The 21178-nt window shown below is 41.7% G+C and overlaps 1 protein-coding gene across 4 annotated transcripts in view; it reads left to right on the top strand.

Moving 5' to 3' along the window:
* The window catches only part of NALCN (sodium leak channel, non-selective), a 930735-nt gene that overhangs the window by 802695 nt on the left and 106862 nt on the right, over nucleotides 1-21178 (top strand). For all 4 annotated transcript variants that reach the window (XM_077297076.1, XM_077297075.1, XM_077297074.1 and 1 more), the window contains one exon: nucleotides 13321-13377. In XM_077297076.1, coding sequence (XP_077153191.1) covers nucleotides 13321-13377 — 57 coding nt within the window. The remainder of the gene's footprint in view (nucleotides 1-13320; nucleotides 13378-21178) is intronic.

The raw sequence follows: 21178 nt of genomic DNA, 5'->3' as shown, positions 1-21178 counted from the left end.
AATGGAATGCCCAGAGTCAAATATGCTACTTGTTCTCTAACCTTTTCAGTTATGCAGAGATAATTCTGGAATAATAACTTTTGTATAATGGTTGATTTATAGTCCCAACCTGACTTTTAAAAGGTCAAGAGGTGCTCACACAATAGGGAAAGCGCTAGAATTATTTCTTAACTTCATGGGGTTGGCACATACACACAAGCAAAACCATTTTTGTTTGTAAGGTATGGAAGTGTGCCATTTTTAAACATCAAGTTGGTTTATGATTTACATCTCGCTTGTCATAAAAAAGTTACTTCAAGCCAAATCCTTTTAAAAATTAAGCTAAACCAACAATATGCTGATCACCTTGGGTCTGGTTTCAGAAACCTGCGGTGATCAGGTTTCAGTAGTATTGGATCATGGCCATTCAAATTAATGACTCAGCTTATAGTTTATGGACAAGACAAGTCCACCAAAGTGAGAGCAAGCTGTATTTGCATAAAAAAAAGAAATCCAAGGTGGATTTTAGCTTTGTTTTATAATTTTATTTCCATATATTGTACTAAATTGTGTATCATGTTTTATCACTTTTTTGTTATGTTTTTCTCCTATTATTTGTCCAGTAAGTCTATAAAGGGGTTGTCAAATTCAAGGATTTTTATTACCTTTCTTTCGAATAGGTCATAAATATGAGATTGTGGAGATTTTACACCTGGCACCTTAACCAGTCAGCTGTCATTTTCTTTAGCTGTCTACAGATATAGACATATGGAATAACAGCTGATTGATGGGGATGCCAGGTTTTGAATTTCCACCTATTTCATATCGATGACCTATTGTCTCGGGGGTACTGGGTAGACTACAGCTGATTGCCCAGGCCCCTGCAATATCCCTCAGACTAGGGAAACCCTGTCTGTCCCTCTCCCAGAGTTTACACTGAAGGTGTGCATGTCTGGGCCGCCAGGCCTGACCCTGACTCCTGTTTCAGTACTAAGCTGAAACCTCCACCTGCCACCCAGTGATAAAACCTCACACCAACCCCTACAGAAAGCACAGACAGGGAAAACTAAAAACGCACCACACCGCAGACACACAGGAAAACACTATAATGTGCACAGGGCAAAACAAATACAAATATAGGAAGGAGAAATAAGACGAAGGATAATACACCACCAGATACGATATTTCCTCTCCTAGACCACCACTCCAGACCGAGATTACCAGGCACAAGACACAAGCTATAATCGGCGACGCCCAAAGTTCAGCAGAACTATTTAAAGGCAGTGGGCGAGACCCAGCCTCCAATCTGAGTACCAGCTAGATTAACCCCGGACAACCTAGAAGAAATCTAGCCGGCGCCACTGAGCGCATAGTAGACAAATGCGGAATTACTGTTGTCTGTCGGATGCCCTAGTGTGAATAGCGTCCGATATGACACCTATCCCAGGGATGACTCCTCAGTGCATCTGTGTTCTCTAGGAAAGCAATGGTAACTTCAACTGATTTTCACGGTAACATCGAAGGAATAAAATAATCCACACGATCCATAAACAGAGAGATGGTGAGGGAACACTTAGCTAGTTTAAATAAATTTAAATCTTCTGGTCCAGATGAATTACATCCTAGGGTACTGAAAGAGTTTGCAGAAAAAATTGCAGAACCACTAGCCAGAATTTATGAAAAATCCTGGAAAACAGGAGAAGTCCCAGAAGATTGGAGAAGGGCAAATGTTGTCCCTATCTTCAAAAAAAGGAAAGAAGATGGAGACAGGAAATTACAGACCAGTGAGCCTTACTTCTATACCAGGAAAGATATTTGAACAAATTATTGAACAGTATGTATGTAAGTAGTTGGATAAGAATGCAATAATTAACCAGAGCCAGCATGGTTTTGTCAAGTCATGCCAAACTAATCTAACTTCCTTCTATGATGGAATCACTGACTGGGGGATCAGGGAAATGTGGTGGATATAGTATATCTCGACTTCAGCAAAGCATTTTATAAAGTATTTCATACTATCCTTATTGAAAAAATTACCAAGTATGAGATTGAAAAGGCTAACGTTAGGTGAATTCATAACTGGCTCAGTGATCGTACTCAAAGACTGGTAATAAATGGTTGCACATCCAGTTGGAAAAGTGTTTCAAGTGGGGTACAACAAGCTTCTGTCCTGGCCCCAGTGTTGTTCAACATTTTTATAAATGATCTAGATAAGGGAACTGAAGGTAAACTAATCCATTTGCAGATGAGGGAAAGCTAGGAGAGATAGCTAACACTAGAGAAGACAGGGAAAGGATTCAGAAGGATCTAGATAAGCTTGAACAATGGGCAGTGACTAATAGAATGGTATTTAACATGGAGAAATGCAAAATTCTGCATCTGGGCAAGAAAAATGAAAATTCCATCAATAGAATGAGAGGAATAGAATTAAACAACAGCACGTGTGAAAAAGACTTGCGTATGCTAATATATCACAGACTACACATGAGACAACAGTGATGCAGCAGCAAAAAAGGCAAGCACAGTTCTAGGATGTATTAAGAGAAGCATAGAGTCTAGATCACGTGAAGTAATTATCCCCCTCTACTCCTCCTTGGTCAGGCCTCATCTGGAATACTGTGTCCAGTTCTGGGCACCACATTTTAAAAACGACATTGAAAAACTTTAGCAAGTTCAGAGAAGAGCTACCAGGATGGTAAGCGAACTGCAAAGTATGTCCTACGAGGAACTGTTAAAGGATCTGAGATTGTTTAGTTTGCAAAAAAGAAGGCTAAGAGGAGACTTAATAGCTGTCTACAAATATCTGAAGGGATGTTACAGTATAGAGGGATCATCATTATTCTCATTTGCACATGGAAACACGAGAAGCAATGGAATGAAACTGAAAGGGAGAAGATACAGATTAGATATTAGAGAAAAAATTTGACACGGAAGGTGATCAATGAGTGGAACAGGCTACTGCGAGAGGTGGTGAGTTCTCCTTCAATTGAAGTCTTCAAACAGAGACCGGATGGACATCTGTCTGAGAAGGTTTAGTGAATCCTTCTGTCACGGAGTTACCGCTACAGAGAGGAGCCAGAAAACCGCAACATCTGATTGCTCCTTTATTTTAATGGTGTTTACCCCCTGTTCTGTCAAAATAAATAATCGGCCATATTGGAAACTCTGAGCTCTCAGCTGAGCTCAGTTAGCCACTCCTCTTTATAATCTGGGTCCTGATTCAAATCCATGTCAGAGATATCATTTGCTGCATGGCTTAATGGCTTAGATGGAAAGGTGTTCATATGAGAAGGAGTTTTGGATGAGTTATCTGTGACTATTGCGTGGTTTGTAAGTGTAGTAATTCCCTTCCCTCCTCTACTTTGTTTTTTTCCCATCCTCCACTCCCCAGTGCATTCCTCTGTGAGTGAATATTTTCTATGCCTGTTTTTTTTTTCAGTTAACCCTTGTTTGTGTAGCCTTGTTTGTCGGGTTGGTGTACTGCGGTGCACAGTAGCGCCCCTCTTCCCTGGGTGGGGGAAGAGAACAGACGGAGGGAAAACTCAGGAGATAAGGCAAGGGTGGCAGCAACAGCATCTTCACCTTCAGAAGTATCCCGGGGAATAGGGCGAGCTAGGGCACCCCCTAGTTTTACGGACAGGGAAGGAGCTCCTGGTCCCGAGTCACTCGACAGCTGAGTCGTGACACCTGCATTGAGCAGCAGGTTGGACACAATGACCTTTTAGGTCTCTTCCAACTAAAACATTCTATGATTCTAGCATTATATGACTGGACAGCCCTGTGAAAAGATACCTCCTATTCAGTTAAGCACAAGTCCAGTCAGTCGCAACTTAGATGTGTTTCCAGCCCCTCTGTAAAGAATAGAAGGGTAAACCTTTCAAGAATGTATCTAATTTGGTGTTATATTGGAGATCTTCATTCTGTTTGTAGAGTGCACAGGCAGATTGCCAGCGATTTTTACCCCACAGGGCCTTTATTTCTAGTAGAGCACACCATGTATTCTGTTCCCAGACTCCCATGAATCTATTTATAAAAATACATTTTGGTTAAGATTGTGCTTTTAAACCTGAGCCACTTAACCTTAAGTCTTAGGTTTGACTACACTAGTTCCTTCAACAACTTCCTTCTGGGGTACTGCAGTATTTTGTGAAGATTCTTCCTTGGACAGTACTTTCCCTATACCAAGTAGTAAAAAAGACAGCACCTCAAACGTTGGTGAAAAAAAAAAATCACATTTTATTCCGCCTCCTGTGGCAACGTTTCGATCCAAAAGATCTTTCTCAAGCCTGTGCTTTGAGGCGCTATCTTTTCTACTACTTGGTATGGACTTTTTTTCCAGGATAAACTCCCTGGTTGTGATGTACGTCTTAAATAGTGTCCTGTAGGACTCTGGCTACATGAGGTGCGGTTTAACTTATAATTTTTGATTGAGCACTTTCCCTATAGTCTCGACTCCGAGTACAATTGTCTAACATTAGAACTACTATTTGTCATTGCCAAAATAAAAGCAAAAATGGACAGAGTCTTGGTGTTAATAGAAAAAAGTTTAGTGATTTTTTAATATGTTTTTCTCATTGTATTTTTCATTTAACATTCATATCTGTTTTTCATTTCCTTGCTGTTATCACCCTTAATAATATTTTTTTTTCTTTTGCCTGCATTTCATTCTTCACTAGTCAAAGCCAGGAATGTCATGGCTGACAGATAAAATCGCTTTTATCCGTCTCTTGAGCTTATCTGCTTTTTAAATAGTTTGCTTTGTCTTTTTTTCTACATGAATATCTAAAATAATATTTTTCATTGGTGTTTCTCTTTTATTCAGTTCTGCAGCTCAACTTGCAGAAGTAACATAGCATTATATTAAAATACTGACTGCAATTATTCAATAAATGTCTTTTAGTAACTGGCATTACCACCTGAAAAGTGTAGCATGTACTGTATCTGCCATACACACATGGACATGTACTTTAACATGTTTTCCAGTGTAAGCTATAGAAGATGACTCATTTTCTTAGTTTTCTAAATTCACCTTGTCTAGGTTGTTTTTATTGTGGCTCTCTTATATATAAGTAGACAGGACTACTCAGGACTCAAATATGTGACAGCTTAGAGTGAATAGGCAGGACCACTGAAGGTCAGCATTCTTCTAGAGTTCTTCTACAGATCATAGACCATGATTATGACATAATAATCATGCCCCCTTTTTCACATGTAAAGCGCTATGGAATAAATGGGGCTATAAAAATGTATAATAATAATAATAATAATTGTGTTGGTCCCAATAGTGTTAGAATACTTTTGTTTCTTCCATTTATTTTTTCCAGACTTTAAAAATGTATTACAAAAAATTTCAACTGGCATATTAACATGAGCTATTCTCTGTCTGGTAGATTTGTATGGGCATTGTAGGGTGTTCTACATGATTGAAATTATATGCATTTTTTGTGATAAAATATGATCAACTGCATCTACAGTATATGTTGTTAATATGCTTGTACTGTTATTCTGCCTACATTACTATTTGCAAAGTGATACCATTGTGCAGCATTATTTCTATGAAGATGGTCTAATGAGAGGATCTGTTCATGGAAATGGATACATAAGTGTAATATCCAACATCTGACTACTGTTTCTAGATAATGTTGTCTTTAGTTGAAGTATAATATAGTAAGTGCAGGCTGTTGTCATTTTCCTATAAAAATTATCATACGTAACAGAAGACCCAAGTATTTTATGAAAGGAAGACCATAGTAGCATTTCTAATTACTAAAAATCATGTGCTTTTTTCATTATAATCATTACATTACAATGTTGTGAATTTTTTGTGACCCTTTGGTTAAGGTGTGGGGATTCTTTCTGGGGCCTACTTACGGTCCACAATGACTTATTTTTTCCGGACCTCGGGCTAAATCCCTGGGACCGCAGTGCTCGGGACAGCATCTTCATTTTGAAGACTGCCAGCTCTTCAATTTCTCCTTGTCCCGTGAGCACGCAGAATTTACTAATGAACGCTGCAGCACGTGCAATGAAAGAACATGTACTGACGCTGGTCAGTGCCAGCGTTAGAACGTACTTTTGTGGACGAAGTTAGCATGCTATGTGCTCCAGTTCTGCAAAAGTTCTGTTTGTGGCACATTAGTATAAGGGGGGGGGGGGAAACTTTTCAAGATGGGTGCTGTGTTATGGTTCTCAATGGCAAGAGAACATAGCCCAGCAAACATAAGAACTAGCTCTTGGAAGGATGGAAACTAAACTGACCATGAACTAAACCTGCCGCACAACTAACAGTAGCCGGGTAGCGTAGCCTGCGTTTTATCCCTAGACGCCCAGCGCCGGCCGGAGGACTAACTAATCCTGGCAGAGGAAAATATAGTCCTGGCTCACCTCTAGAGAAATTTCCCCGAAAGGCAGACAGAGGCCCCCACAAATATTGGCGGTGATTTTAGATGAAATGACAAACGTAGTATGAAAATAGGTTTAGCAAAATTGAGGTCCGCTTACTAGATAGCAGGAAGACAGAAAGGGCACTTTCATGGTCAGCTGAAAACCCTATCAAAATACCATCCTGAAATTACTTTAAGACTCTAGTATTAACTCATAACATCAGAGTGGCAATTTCAGATCACAAGAGCTTTCCAGACACAGAAACGAAACTACAGCTGTGAACTGGAACAAAATGCAAAAGCAAACAAGGACTAAGTCCAACTTAGCTGGGAGTTGTCTAGCAGCAGGAACATGCACAGAAAGGCTTCTGATTACAATGTTGACCGGCATGGAAGTGACAGAGGAGCAAGGTTAAATAGCGACTCCCACATCCTGATGGAAACAGGTGAACAGAGAGGATGATGCACACCAGTTCAATTCCACCAGTGGCCACCGGGGGAGCCCAAAATCCAATTTCACAACAGTACCCCCCCTCAAGGAGGGGGCACCGAACCCTCACCAGAACCACCAGGGCGATCAGGATGAGCCCTATGAAAGGCACGGACCAAATCGGAGGCATGAACATCAGAGGCAGTCACCCAAGAATTATCCTCCTGACCGTATCCCTTCCATTTGACCAGATACTGGAGTTTCCGTCTGGAAACACGGGAGTCCAAGATTTTTTCCACAACGTACTCCAACTCGCCCTCAACCAACACCGGAGCAGGAGGCTCAATGGAAGGCACAACCGGTACCTCATACCTGCGCAATAATGACCGATGAAAAACATTATGAATAGAAAAAGATGCAGGGAGGTCCAAACGGAAGGACACAGGGTTAAGAATCTCCAATATCTTGTACGGGCCGATGAACCGAGGCTTAAACTTGGGAGAAGAAACCCTCATAGGGACAAAACGAGAAGACAACCACACCAAGTCCCCAACACAAAGCCGAGGACCAACCCGACGCCGGCGGTTGGCAAAAAGCTGAGTCTTCTCCTGGGACAACTTCAAATTGTCCACTACCTGCCCCCAAATCTGATGCAACCTCTCCACCACAGCATCCACTCCAGGACAATCCGAAGATTCCACCTGACCAGAAGAAAATCGAGGATGAAACCCCGAATTACAGAAAAAGGGAGACACCAAGGTGGCAGAGCTGGCCCGATTATTGAGGGCAAACTCCGCTAAAGGCAAAAAAGCAACCCAATCATCCTGATCTGCAGACACAAAACACCTCAAATATGTCTCCAAGGTCTGATTCGTCCGCTCGGTCTGGCCATTAGTCTGAGGATGGAAAGCAGACGAGAAAGACAAATCTATGCCCATCCTAGCACAGAATGCTCGCCAAAATCTAGACACGAATTGGGTACCTCTGTCAGAAACGATATTCTCCGGAATACCATGCAAACGGACCACATTTTGAAAAAACAGAGGAACCAACTCGGAAGAAGAAGGCAACTTAGGCAGGGGAACCAAATGGACCATCTTAGAGAAACGATCACACACCACCCAGATGACAGACATCTTCTGAGAAACAGGAAGATCCGAAATAAAATCCATCGAGATGTGCGTCCAGGGCCTCTTCGGGATAGGCAAGGGCAACAACAATCCACTAGCCCGAGAACAACAAGGCTTGGCCCGAGCACAAACGTCACAAGACTGCACGAAGCCTCGCACATCTCGAGACAGGGAAGGCCACCAGAAGGACCTTGCCACCAAATCCCTGGTACCAAAGATTCCAGGATGACCTGCCAACGCAGAAGAATGAACCTCAGAAATGACTTTACTGGTCCAATCATCAGGAACAAACAGTCTACCAGGTGGGCAACGATCAGGTCTATCCGCCTGAAACTCCTGCAAGGCCCGCCGCAGGTCTGGAGAAACGGCAGACAATATCACTCCATCCTTAAGGATACCTGTAGGTTCAGAATTACCAGGGGAGTCAGGCTCAAAACTCCTAGAAAGGGCATCCGCCTTAACATTCTTAGAACCCGGCAGGTAGGACACCACAAAATTAAACCGAGAGAAAAACAACGACCAGCGCGCCTGTCTAGGATTCAGGCGTCTGGCGGACTCAAGATAAATTAGATTTTTGTGGTCAGTCAATACCACCACCTGATGTCTAGCCCCCTCAAGCCAATGACGCCACTCCTCAAAAGCCCACTTCATGGCCAAAAGCTCCCGATTCCCAACATCATAATTCCGCTCGGCGGGCGAAAATTTACGCGAGAAAAAAGCACAAGGTCTCATCACGGAGCAATCGGAACTTCTCTGCGACAAAACCGCCCCAGCTCCGATTTCAGAAGCGTCGACCTCAACCTGAAAAGGAAGAGCAACATCAGGCTGACGCAACACAGGGGCGGAAGAAAAGCGGCGCTTAAGCTCCCGAAAGGCCTCCACAGCAGCAGGGGACCAATCAGCAACATCAGCACCCTTCTTAGTCAAATCAGTCAATGGTTTAACAACATCAGAAAAACCAGCAATAAATCGACGATAAAAGTTAGCAAAGCCCAAAAATTTCTGAAGACTCTTAAGAGAAGAGGGTTGCGTCCAATCACAAATAGCCTGAACCTTGACAGGATCCATCTCGATGGAAGAGGGGGAAAAAATATATCCTAAAAAGGAAATCTTTTGAACCCCAAAAACGCACTTAGAACCCTTCACACACAAGGAATTAGACCGCAAAACCTGAAAAACCCTCCTGACCTGCTGGACATGAGAGTCCCAGTCATCCGAAAAAATCAAAATATCATCCAGATACACAATCATAAATTTATCCAAATAATCACGGAAAATGTCATGCATAAAGGACTGAAAGACTGAAGGGGCATTTGAAAGACCAAAAGGCATCACCAAATACTCAAAGTGGCCCTCGGGCGTATTAAATGCGGTTTTCCACTCATCCCCCTGCTTAATTCGCACCAAATTATACGCCCCACGAAGATCTATCTTAGAGAACCACTTGGCCCCCTTTATGCGAGCAAACAAATCAGTCAGCAGTGGCAACGGATATTGATATTTAACCGTGATTTTATTCAAAAGCCGATAATCAATGTACGGCCTCAAAGAGCCATCTTTCTTAGCCACAAAGAAAAAAACGGCTCCTAAGGGAGATGACGAAGGACGAATATGTCCCTTTTCCAAGGACTCCTTTATATATTCTCGCATAGCAGCATGTTCAGGCACAGACAGATTAAATAAACGACCCTTAGGGTATTTACTACCCGGAATCAAATCTATGGCACAATCGCACTCCCGGTGCGGAGGTAATGAACCAAGCTTAGGTTCTTCAAAAACGTCACGATATTCAGTCAAGAATTCAGGAATCTCAGAGGGAATAGATGATGAAATGGAAACCACAGGTACGTCCCCATGCGTCCCCTTACATCCCCAGCTTAACACAGACATAGCTTTCCAGTCAAGGACTGGGTTATGAGATTGCAGCCATGGCAATCCAAGCACCAACACATCATGTAGGTTATACAGCACAAGAAAGCGAATAATCTCCTGGTGATCCGGATTAATCCGCATAGTTACTTGTGTCCAGTATTGTGGTTTATTGCTAGCCAATGGGGTGGAGTCAATCCCCTTCAGGGGTATAGGAGTTTCAAGAGGCTCCAAATCATACCCACAGCGTTTGGCAAAGGACCAATCCATAAGACTCAAAGCGGCGCCAGAGTCGACATAGGCATCCGCGGTAATAGATGATAAAGAACAAATCAGGGTCACAGATAGAATAAACTTAGACTGTAAAGTGCCAATTGAAACAGACTTATCAAGCTTCTTAGTACGCTTAGGGCATGCTGATATAACATGAGTTGAATCACCGCAATAGAAGCACAACCCATTTTTTCGTCTAAAATTCTGTCGTTCGCTTCTGGACAGAATTCTATCACATTGCATATTCTCTGGCGTCTTCTCAGTAGACACCGCCAAATGGTGCACAGGTTTGCGCTCCCGCAGACGCCTATCGATCTGGATAGCCATTGTCATGGACTCATTCAGACCCGCAGGCACAGGGAACCCCACCATAACATCCTTAATGGCATCAGAGAGACCCTCTCTGAAATTCGCCGCCAGGGCGCACTCATTCCACTGAGTAAGCACAGCCCATTTACGGAATTTCTGGCAGTATATTTCAGCTTCGTCTTGCCCCTGAGATAGGGACATCAAGGCCTTTTCCGCCTGAAGTTCTAACTGAGGTTCCTCATAAAGCAACCCCAAGGCCAGAAAAAACGCATCCACATTGAGCAACGCAGGATCCCCTGGAGCCAATGCAAAAGCCCAATCCTGAGGGTCGCCCCGGAGCAAGGAAATCACAATCCTGACCTGCTGAGCAGGATCTCCAGCAGAGCGAGATTTCAGGGACAAAAACAACTTGCAATTATTTTTGAAATTTTGAAAGCAAGACCTATTCCCCGAGAAAAATTCAGGCAAAGGAATTCTAGGTTCAGATATAGGAACATGAACAACAAAATCTTGTAAGTTTTGAACTTTCGTGGTGAGATTATTCAAACCTGCAGCTAAACTCTGAATATCCATTTTAAACAGGTGAACACAGAGCCATTCCAGGATTAGAAGGAGAGAGAGAGAGAGAGGCTGCAATATAGGCAGACTTGCAAGAGATTCAATTACAAGCACACTCAGAACTGAGAAAAAAAAAAATAAAATCTTCAGCAGACTTCTCTTTTCTCTCCTTTCTCTGTCAATTAATTTAACCCTTTGTGGCCGGTCAAACTGTTATGGTTCTCAATGGCAAGAGAACATAGCCCAGCAAACATAAGAACTAGCTCTTGGAAGGATGGAAACTAAACTGACCATGAACTAAACCTGCCGCACAACTAACAGTAGCCGGGTAGCGTAGCCTGCGTTTTATCCCTAGACGCCCAGCGCCGGCCGGAGGACTAACTAATCCTGGCAGAGGAAAATATAGTCCTGGCTCACCTCTAGAGAAATTTCCCCGAAAGGCAGACAGAGGCCCCCACAAATATTGGCGGTGATTTTAGATGAAATGACAAACGTAGTATGAAAATAGGTTTAGCAAAATTGAGGTCCGCTTACTAGATAGCAGGAAGACAGAAAGGGCACTTTCATGGTCAGCTGAAAACCCTATCAAAATACCATCCTGAAATTACTTTAAGACTCTAGTATTAACTCATAACATCAGAGTGGCAATTTCAGATCACAAGAGCTTTCCAGACACAGAAACGAAACTACAGCTGTGAACTGGAACAAAATGCAAAAGCAAACAAGGACTAAGTCCAACTTAGCTGGGAGTTGTCTAGCAGCAGGAACATGCACAGAAAGGCTTCTGATTACAATGTTGACCGGCATGGAAGTGACAGAGGAGCAAGGTTAAATAGCGACTCCCACATCCTGATGGAAACAGGTGAACAGAGAGGATGATGCACACCAGTTCAATTCCACCAGTGGCCACCGGGGGAGCCCAAAATCCAATTTCACAACAGTGCTGACCATGGTGGCTATTTTGAAGTTGGCCATTTTGGATCCAACTTTATTTTTTCCAGTGGGAAGAGGGTCATGTGACACATCAAACTTATTGAGAATTTCACAGGAAAAACAATGGTGTGCTTGGTGGTTTTAACATAACTTTATTCTTTCATGAGTTATTTACAAGTTTATGACCATTTATAAAATGTGTTCAAAGTGCTGCCCATTGTGTTGGATTGTCAATGCAACCCGCTTCTCCCATTCTTGACACACTGATAGCAACACCGCAGAAGAAATGCTAGTCTAAGGGGGTCAGATTGCTTATAGGAATGCTAGGACCTGACACCTATAATGTGGTGGTGCACCATCTTGCTGGAAAAACTCAGGGAACGTGCCATCTTCAGTGCATAAAGAGTACAACACATCATCATGTAGCAATTTCAGATATCCAGTGGCATTGAGGTTTCCATTGATGAAGAATGGCCCCACTATCCTTGTACCCCATATACCACACCATACCATCAATTATGGGTGTCTGGTCTGAGCATTCCTACATTAACAGTTTACTGGAAAGTGGATTGGTCGTTGTGGCCCAGTTAAATGGCCACCAAGGTCTCCCAATGTGACCCCCTTAGACTTTTATCTTTGGGGTCATCTGAAGGCAATTGTCTATGCTGTGAAGATACGAGATGTGCAGCATCTGAAACAATGGATACTGGAAGCCTGTGCTAGCATTTCTTCTGCAGTGTCACTATCAATGTGTCAAGAGTTGGAGAAAAGGGTTGCATTGACAATCCAACACAAGGGGAAGCACTTTGAACACATTTTATAAGTGGTCATAAACTTGTAAATAACTCATGAAAGAATAAAGTTATGTTAAAACCATGCACACCATTATTTTTCTTGTGAAATTCTCAATAAGTTTGATGTGTCACATGACCCTCTTCACATTGAAAAAAATAACGTTGGATCCAAAATGGCCAACTTCAAAATGGCCGTCCCCCTCCCATACACTAATATGCCACAAACAAGAAGTTGATATCACCAACCATTCCCATTTTATTTAGGTGTATCCATATAAATGGTCCACCCTGTATATACAGCAGTTTCAGTATCTCCTATGTGAAGTATATACTGCAGATCTCCCTCTACTTGAGTTCTATAAAAGTAAAGTGAGTAGTGATAAGTTTCCCTCTGTGATGAGACCTGCAGTGTAATATACATCTACCAAAGAGAAGCAGCTCCAGTCATCACATTAGAGATGAGTAAATTAAATATTTGACCAATATAGCAGGGACATTTTCAGGTTAATAACTTTGTACGCCCCTGAAGGATGCTATAAATATCCAAATCGCCCCTGGCAGAAAAAAATGTTCCCCACCCCTGCTTTAGTTGTTTTATATTTACATATTGTCTTGTAAGTGATAACCACTGCTTATTGTATTGTATTTCATGTTTTATACAGCTCAAAAACAGACCCTATTACTGGAGTCGTGAAAAACACAAAATATCACCAACTGTAGTAAGTACCTTTATTTCTGTATTCTGCTTTAAGTCTGTGTATAGCTGGAAAGCCAACTGGTCTGTCATGAATCTAAAAGAATTCCAGTAATCAGCTTAATGTAGACCTGAGGGTCTGGAATATTTTGGGTCCAACATGTATAATAAAAATGAAAGATGCTAGACTAGAAAAAAAATGGAAGGCTATAATAATACTAGATGGTGGCCCGATTCTAACGCATCGGGTACTCTAGAATATGCATGTCCACGTAGTATATTGCACAGCCCACGTAGTATATTGCCCAGCCACGTAGTATATTGCCCAACCACGTAGTGTACTGCCCAGCCACGTAGTATATTGCCCAGTCACGTAGTATATTGCCCAGCCACGTAGTATATTGCCCAGTCACGTAGTATATTGCCCAGTGACGTAGTATTTTGCCCAGCCACGTAGTATATTGCCCAGTTACGTAGTATATTGCCCAGTGACGTAGTATACAGCAGAGAGCCACGTAGTATATTGCACAGCAACGTAGTATACAGCACAGAGCCACGTAGTATATTGCCCAGCCACGTAGTATATTGGCCAGTCACGTAGTATATTGCCCAGCTACGTAGTATATTGCCCAGCCATGTATGTCACAGGTTAAAAAATAAAAAATAAACATATAATCACCTTCCGAAGGCGCGTTGTAGTTCTGTCGCCTGTGTGCGGTGCATGCGGCAGCTTCCGGTCGCAGGGTTGGTATGAGCGCAGGACCTGTGATGACGTCGCGGTCACATGACCGTGACGTCATGGCAGGTCCTTCTTACGCAGGCGCGTCAATAGTAAAAACTTGGTCACACAGGGTTAATAGCGGCGGTAACGGAGTGAGTTACCCGTGGCATAACGCGGTCCGTTACCGCTGGCATTAACCCTGTGTGAGCGGTGACTGCGGGGAGTATGGAGCGGGTGCCGGGCACTGACTGCAGGGGAGTAGGGAGGGACTAATCGGACTGTGGCCGTCGCTGATTGGTCGTGGCAGCCATGACAGGCAGCTAGCGAGACCAATCAGCGACTTGGATTCCATGACAGACAGAGGCCGCGACCAATGAATATCCATGACAGACAGAAGGACAGACAGATGGAAGTTACCCTTAGACAATTATATAGTAGATGTAATGATATCATACAAATATTTATTTATGATGAATCACATACTGTATTTATAGCTACTCTATATGTGTATACTGTGTAAATAGATACATTATATCTGCCTGCCACTTTGTAAAATGCAGGTGAGGATATAACAATGCTATTTTTAAAGTGAAACAGTTTCATAACAATAAGACAGTAGGAAAGAGCCCTGTATATGTAGTTTCATTCATCTTATCCAGGTCACTGACAGTGCATCCATTTCTCATGTGTCTTAATTGTATCTACTAAAAGGAAATCAGTAAACTCAGTGTAAACAGGCTGATGGTTCACCTGAGCATAGAGAAACATTGTCATATTTTAAGGCTGTTTGAACTTTATAAGAATCTATCAGAATTTCTTCACTAGGTATATTCTTCATCTACTTAGTGTACAGTATATAAAAATGACCAGTAAAGGCAATCCTGGTCTTCTAGGGCTGCAGAATTGACAACAATAACATCATGTTACATTTCACAAATTATACAGAACCAATAAGCTGGTGAAATTGTGCAGAAAGACTGGCACACAGCCTGTTCACCACTTGTATTATGTAATTTAAACATTGAACCCCTTACCAGAGTTTTCAACAGTGTATAGTAAAAGGTACATTGTTAAGCAGAGCTCTAAAATGTGCCAAATTTATGAATCATGTGCACCAACATTTTTATAAAAAATTGTGATGTAAAGTAAATGAGCCAACAGTGGGCTTAAAGAAAAGTGGCTACATGTCAAGAAAGATGCAACAAAAGTTGAAGGACGTACTAAAATTGCCAGATATGTCAACATTTTGCCAGAAATTTACCAAAATTTTGGCAAAAAATATAGGTCTAAAATGTCTTCCAAGAAGCATATGCCAGGTAAGTGCCAATGTGATGCATCTTTTGCTTATCTGGTCTAACCTTAAGCTTTCTAAATGTAAGACTATATTAATAAGTGTGCCCTATTTTATCAGCTGTGTACAAACACATATACAAAGTACTGTATAAATCCCTGACCAAAGTTGTACATGTTTCCATCCCTTATCCGTAGTCAGCTACTACATGTACTATAACAATCAAAATCAGAGAGATGTGGAAAAAACTTATAAAAGATAAGACATTATTGCTTACTATATGGTGGCCCGATTCTAACGCAACGGGTATTCTAGAATATGTATGTAGTTTATTTATGAAGATTTCAGAATAATGCAATGAGTACACAGGATTCGGCTGGCCAGGCACGACCAATTAGCGAAGCGTGGTTCAAATCCCAGGCCAATTCGCGGCCGGACTGCATCTGTCACTTATTGTTCGCGGCCGGCTGGGCGCGACCAATCAGTAAAGCCAGGGCGAACTCCAGGTTTTTGAGGGCCCCGGGCGAAAGAGTCTCACAGCCCACGTAGCATATAACACAGCCCACGTAATATATAGCACAGCCACGTAGTATATAGCACAGCTACGTAGTATATAACACAGCCACATAGTATGTAGCACAGCCACGTAGTATATAGCACAGCTACGTAGTATAATAACACAGCCACGTAGTATATAGCACAGCCACGTAGTTTATTGCACAGCCACGTAGTATATTGCACAGCCACATAGTATATACCACAGCCCACGCAGTATATAACACAGCCCACGTAGTATATAGCACAGCCCACGTAGTATATAGCACAACCCACGTAGTATATAGAGTTATATAATCACTGCCCTCGTACCATGAAGAATACTTGATTCAAGTGAAAAGTTTATTCAAACACAAACAATATTGAAGTAGTGAAGCGATAGGCAAATGAACGTTTTGGCCAACCCGTCGCCTTGATCACAATATCGCCTGTTTGGACGGTTCTTTCACGAATTGATGTGCAGTATCGCTGAAGTGATCAACAAAGGTAAGGGGTGTATAATCCCATATAATGTTAATGTAGCTAAAGCCAGGTATACCATATAGCTGCCAAAGTGACATCGCTGTCTAGCGTTAAGAGTTATAGGATGCAGCAATATGGTGTAAGAACAGGGGGCAGGTCCAACCAATGATGTCACTGTGTTGCTTAGATAAGTGGATGAAGATCCGTTGGTAGTAGCGATTTCAGCAGTTAGAGCCAGCGTTGGTGGCTAAGTGGAGGGAGCCGACACGAACCGTGCCTAGGCTGGGGAGAAGCTGGCTCTAACTGCTGGAATCGCTACTACCAATGGATCTTCATCCACTTATCTAAGCAACACAGCGACATCATTGGTTGGACCTGCCCCCTGTTCTTACACCATATTGCTGCATCCTATAACTCTTAACGCTAGACAGCGATGTCACTTTGGCAGCTATATACCTGGCTTTAGCTACATTAACATTATATGGGATTATACACCCCTTACCTTTGTTGATCACCTCAGCGATACTGCACATTCATTCGTGGAAGAACCGTCCAAACAGGCGATATTGTGATCAAGGCCACGGGTTGGCCGAAATGTTTATTTGCCTATCGCTATACTACTTCAATATTGTTTGAATAAACTTTTCACTTGAATCAAGTATTCTTCATGGTATGAGTGCAGTGATTATATAACTCTATGATTACTGGGACCATTGGCTCCGTTCACTAGCAGCGTCAAGCTCACACCAGTCGAGTGCTAGCCTTCTATGTTCTCCATGTAGTATATAGCACAGCCCACACAGTATATAACACAGCCCACATAGTATATAGCACAGCCCACGCAGTATATAACACAGCCCACGTAGTATATAACACAGCCACGTAGTATATAGCACAGCCCACGTAGTATATAGCACAGCCCATGCAGTATATAGCACAGCCCATGTAGTATAAAACACAGCCCACGTAGTATATAGCAATGTGGGCACCATATCCCTGTTAAAAAAATAATTAAAATAAAAAGTTGTTATATACCAACCTTCTGGCGGCCCCCAGATCCAGCCCAGGCCTTTAGCGATGCTCCTCGCGACGCTCCGTTCCCAGTAATGCCTTGCGGCAATAACCTGTGATGATGTGGCGGTCTCGCGAGACCGGTACGTCATTTGGGGTCATTGCCGCAATGCATTCTTGGGACCGGAGCATCGCGAGGAGCGGGAAAGGCTGCCGCGAACGCCGGAAGGTGAGAATATAATGATTTTTTTTTTATTCTTGTTAACATTATATGTTTTTACTATTGATGCTGCATAGGCAGCATCAATAGTAAAAAGTTGGTCACACTTACAGGGTTAATGGCAGCGTTAACGGACTGCGTTACACCACGTTATGCCGTGGTGTAATGCAGTCCGTTTAACGGACTGCTAAAACGCTATGTGGGCACTGACTGGAGGGGAGTACGGAGGGGGCACTGACTGGAGGGGAGTAGGGATGGGCCAATTCGCGGCCGGACTGTGCCTGTCACTGATTGGTCACGCCCAGCCGGCCGCGACCAATCATCGACGCGGGATTTCCGCGACAGACAGACAAACAGACGGAAGTGGACCTTAGACAATTATATATATATATATATATAGATAGATAGATAGATAGATAGATAGATAGATAGATAGATAGATAGATAGATAGATTTTGCCTGAAGACACCAGTTCCACAACTTTTACTCACTGCAAAATGGATTTGATATAGATTTCCCTAATCTATTATAGTCATTTAAACTGTAGAAAAAAAGATGCCATGAGAATTCCTATATACCTTTTCGTTACCCTTTCTATAATTTCTTCAGTTAGTTGCTAGTGGGTCAAGATAAGTGTTAAGCAGGCATCTCCAATATTACTTATGTTATGGGAGTCATTAAACCTAAACCGGAAAATTCAGAGGCGAGTCACTTGATTTTGGGTCCAATCCATATGAGGTCACCTTGTCGTTGATAATAAAGTACCTCACATTTAGTATAGCAATAGCATAATTTATGTATTCATTAATCGTAGTGTGCTGACTCATTTTGTTAGTATGCATCCCTATAACAGTTTAGTCAAAAAAGGTGTGATCCATATGTATAATGTGCTAAAACAACATAATAACCCAGTCTGAGTCACAGGGTCTCCTTGGATACGGCCAGAAAAAGCACACAGAAAGATTTTTCTATATAAAATATCAATTGCAATTTTTATTAATATACAAAAAGGTAACACAGAAAACTTACCCTGACACACTTCTTCAGGGTGCGTCGGGGTGGAGGGACGTGGCACATGGCACGGACCCCACATTGATAGTAAGTTCCATTACATAGGCTTTCTACCTATATATAATATAACATATGGTGGTGTTTGACTGTCGTATATATATTTTTTTTTCATATTGGGAATTGTTGGCTGTCTTTATTATAGGCACGAAGTCCTTTTGCAGCATGCCCTCTTTCTAAGACATCTATGTATTCTGTTTCGGATACATACTACCATACATCCCCAATTCAAGCACTTGCACTTTATATATATATAAAAAAAATATCACATACTGTCATCCTATTTTGGGAAAACATTGCAAGACACATACATTCAGCTTCATCACCTGTATTTAGCAATAAGGAATTGATTCCTCTGTAGCCTGCAAGTTACACTTATCTGCAGTAAATGTTTACTTAGCCATTAACGTCCCTCACATTACAGGCCTTTGTTTTATATGTTTTTGTCATTTTTTTGTGTTACCTTTTTGTATATTAATAAAAATGACAATTGATATTTTCTATGTGCTTTTTCTGCCCACTTTGACTCTTTTTATCCAAGGAGACCCTGTGACTCTGTCTGGGTTATTATCCCTATAACAGTGCCTGACAATATCATATTTTTACTAATCTCACCAATATTATCAGAATCATCTGTAAAATATTTTTCACAGAGCGATCTTCATTAGGACCTTCATCAGTGTCAGGACATAGACAGGACTGATCGTGTGTCAGTATATATGTCATGTTACTTCCATAGTTGTAAATATAGTGAGTGCATGGGTGGTAGCTGCACCAGGGCTCTGGAGCCTAGGGAGTCCCAAAAGGTCTGTTTGGCCCACAGATAAAGACCAATAATATTAAAGACCTGTGATAGTTGGGGACCATAATGGAGACTTTGTTTTGGGGCCACAAGCTTCAAGCTACGCTACTGGATACTTGCGATTATATAGTGGTAGTGTGAGGTACAATATACACTTTATATTCATCAATCCTCTTACAGATCTCCCTCTGTTGTGTCCAGAAGCTATTTGCCAAGTTTCATCACATTTTGATAAAGTTCATTATTCTCGTCTTTCCTTCATCTTCTGTTTAGTCCGTTGAATCCATCTCCGCAGATCTTCCTTTTCATCCACTCTTAATAACAAATCCTATAATGGCCTTTATACAAAGTTCTACAGCTGTAATCTGTCAGAATTTCATAAACGGAACAGATTTTGTTGCGGTGAAGGCAAAGTACTTTGTAGCACATTTTTCTCCTTATGTGGACTTAATCCATGTAATGGACTGAAATTGTCTGGATTCTTTCTGTGTCAGAGAAATTCATATCAGGCGAAAGCATTTGATGTCACTTGGGAAATATAATTAATGGCTTACACCAGAACGTGAAGAACCCTGGCAGGTCCATACTGTGTATCACTAAGATAAGAACGGAAAAGCCACAGGACAAGGACGTCTCCATAGTCTAGATAGAAAGTCGTAGACAGTTGTTCCAGGTTTAATCAGTACAGCATCTAATTACGGGAAATGTATTAATTCTTATTTTACATGTTATTATCTTCATGTTTATTTAACTTCTGATTCCACCAAGTTATTATTTTTTCTATCTTTGACTTAAAAAAAAACAAATCTGTAGATGTTGTTATTATTGTATTAGATGGGATTTCAAATCCACAAACATTTTGTGTAATACTGCTCAAATTTTAATTAATACTCACACAATGTGCACAGAATGTGTTCAACAGAAAAGGATGAAAAAGCTTCTGCTCATGATAGATTAGTTGTATGAGAAGACCTTTTCATAGAGCCTTGATTAGACTTAAGGAACCATAAGTAGCAAGATTGTGCAAGAGAGCCCAGAGAGTGGAAAAGTGTACCTTTTAATGATCATTCACTCTTTGTTAATGCTGTTCCACATATCTATTCCCTCAGTCATACGTTTTTGTATTTCTGTACTCTTAAAGACACCTGGTTCCCTCTCTATGATGCTAAACTGTAAGATAAAGGGTAGTGTATAGTAGTTATTGTACTACCTATTGGCACAGGGCTTTATATTAGTTTACCCTAGGAAATGTTCAGCTTGGCGAAATACTTGAGGAGGATAACATTGATTAGCGTTAGGTATGTTTCAAACCCTGTGACTGAATTAAGGTCACCTTTAATGGCCCATTTAGATGGGCCGTTCTCAGCTTGTTAATGAGCACTATTTGACTATATCCTAGTCGATTGGGGCTTGTTTACTGGTCTGATTACATTGGCGGTCAAAAGCTGATGGAACGGAATGATTGTTAATATGATTGTTCTGTCCCCATACGGCATCATGTTGTCAGTAGCACATTTCCTGTTATTCAAGGGGTGATGTGCTACTGATAACAATGGTTTTATGATTGGTTGATTATTGGATCGCTTACTCCCATCAGTATACGTGTCGCTTACAGTTACCTGTTATACTGTTGGTGATCATTCTGTCCTTTACGGGATATCTGCTCTCCATGTACTAACTTTACTGGTGAGCTTGT

This window comes from Ranitomeya variabilis, chromosome 3 (assembly GCF_051348905.1).
Source record: "Ranitomeya variabilis isolate aRanVar5 chromosome 3, aRanVar5.hap1, whole genome shotgun sequence".
In the NCBI taxonomy this organism is placed as follows: domain Eukaryota; kingdom Metazoa; phylum Chordata; class Amphibia; order Anura; family Dendrobatidae; genus Ranitomeya; species Ranitomeya variabilis.
The sequence above is the reverse complement of the archived record's forward strand: the minus strand, read 5'-3'. Positions and strand labels throughout refer to the sequence as shown.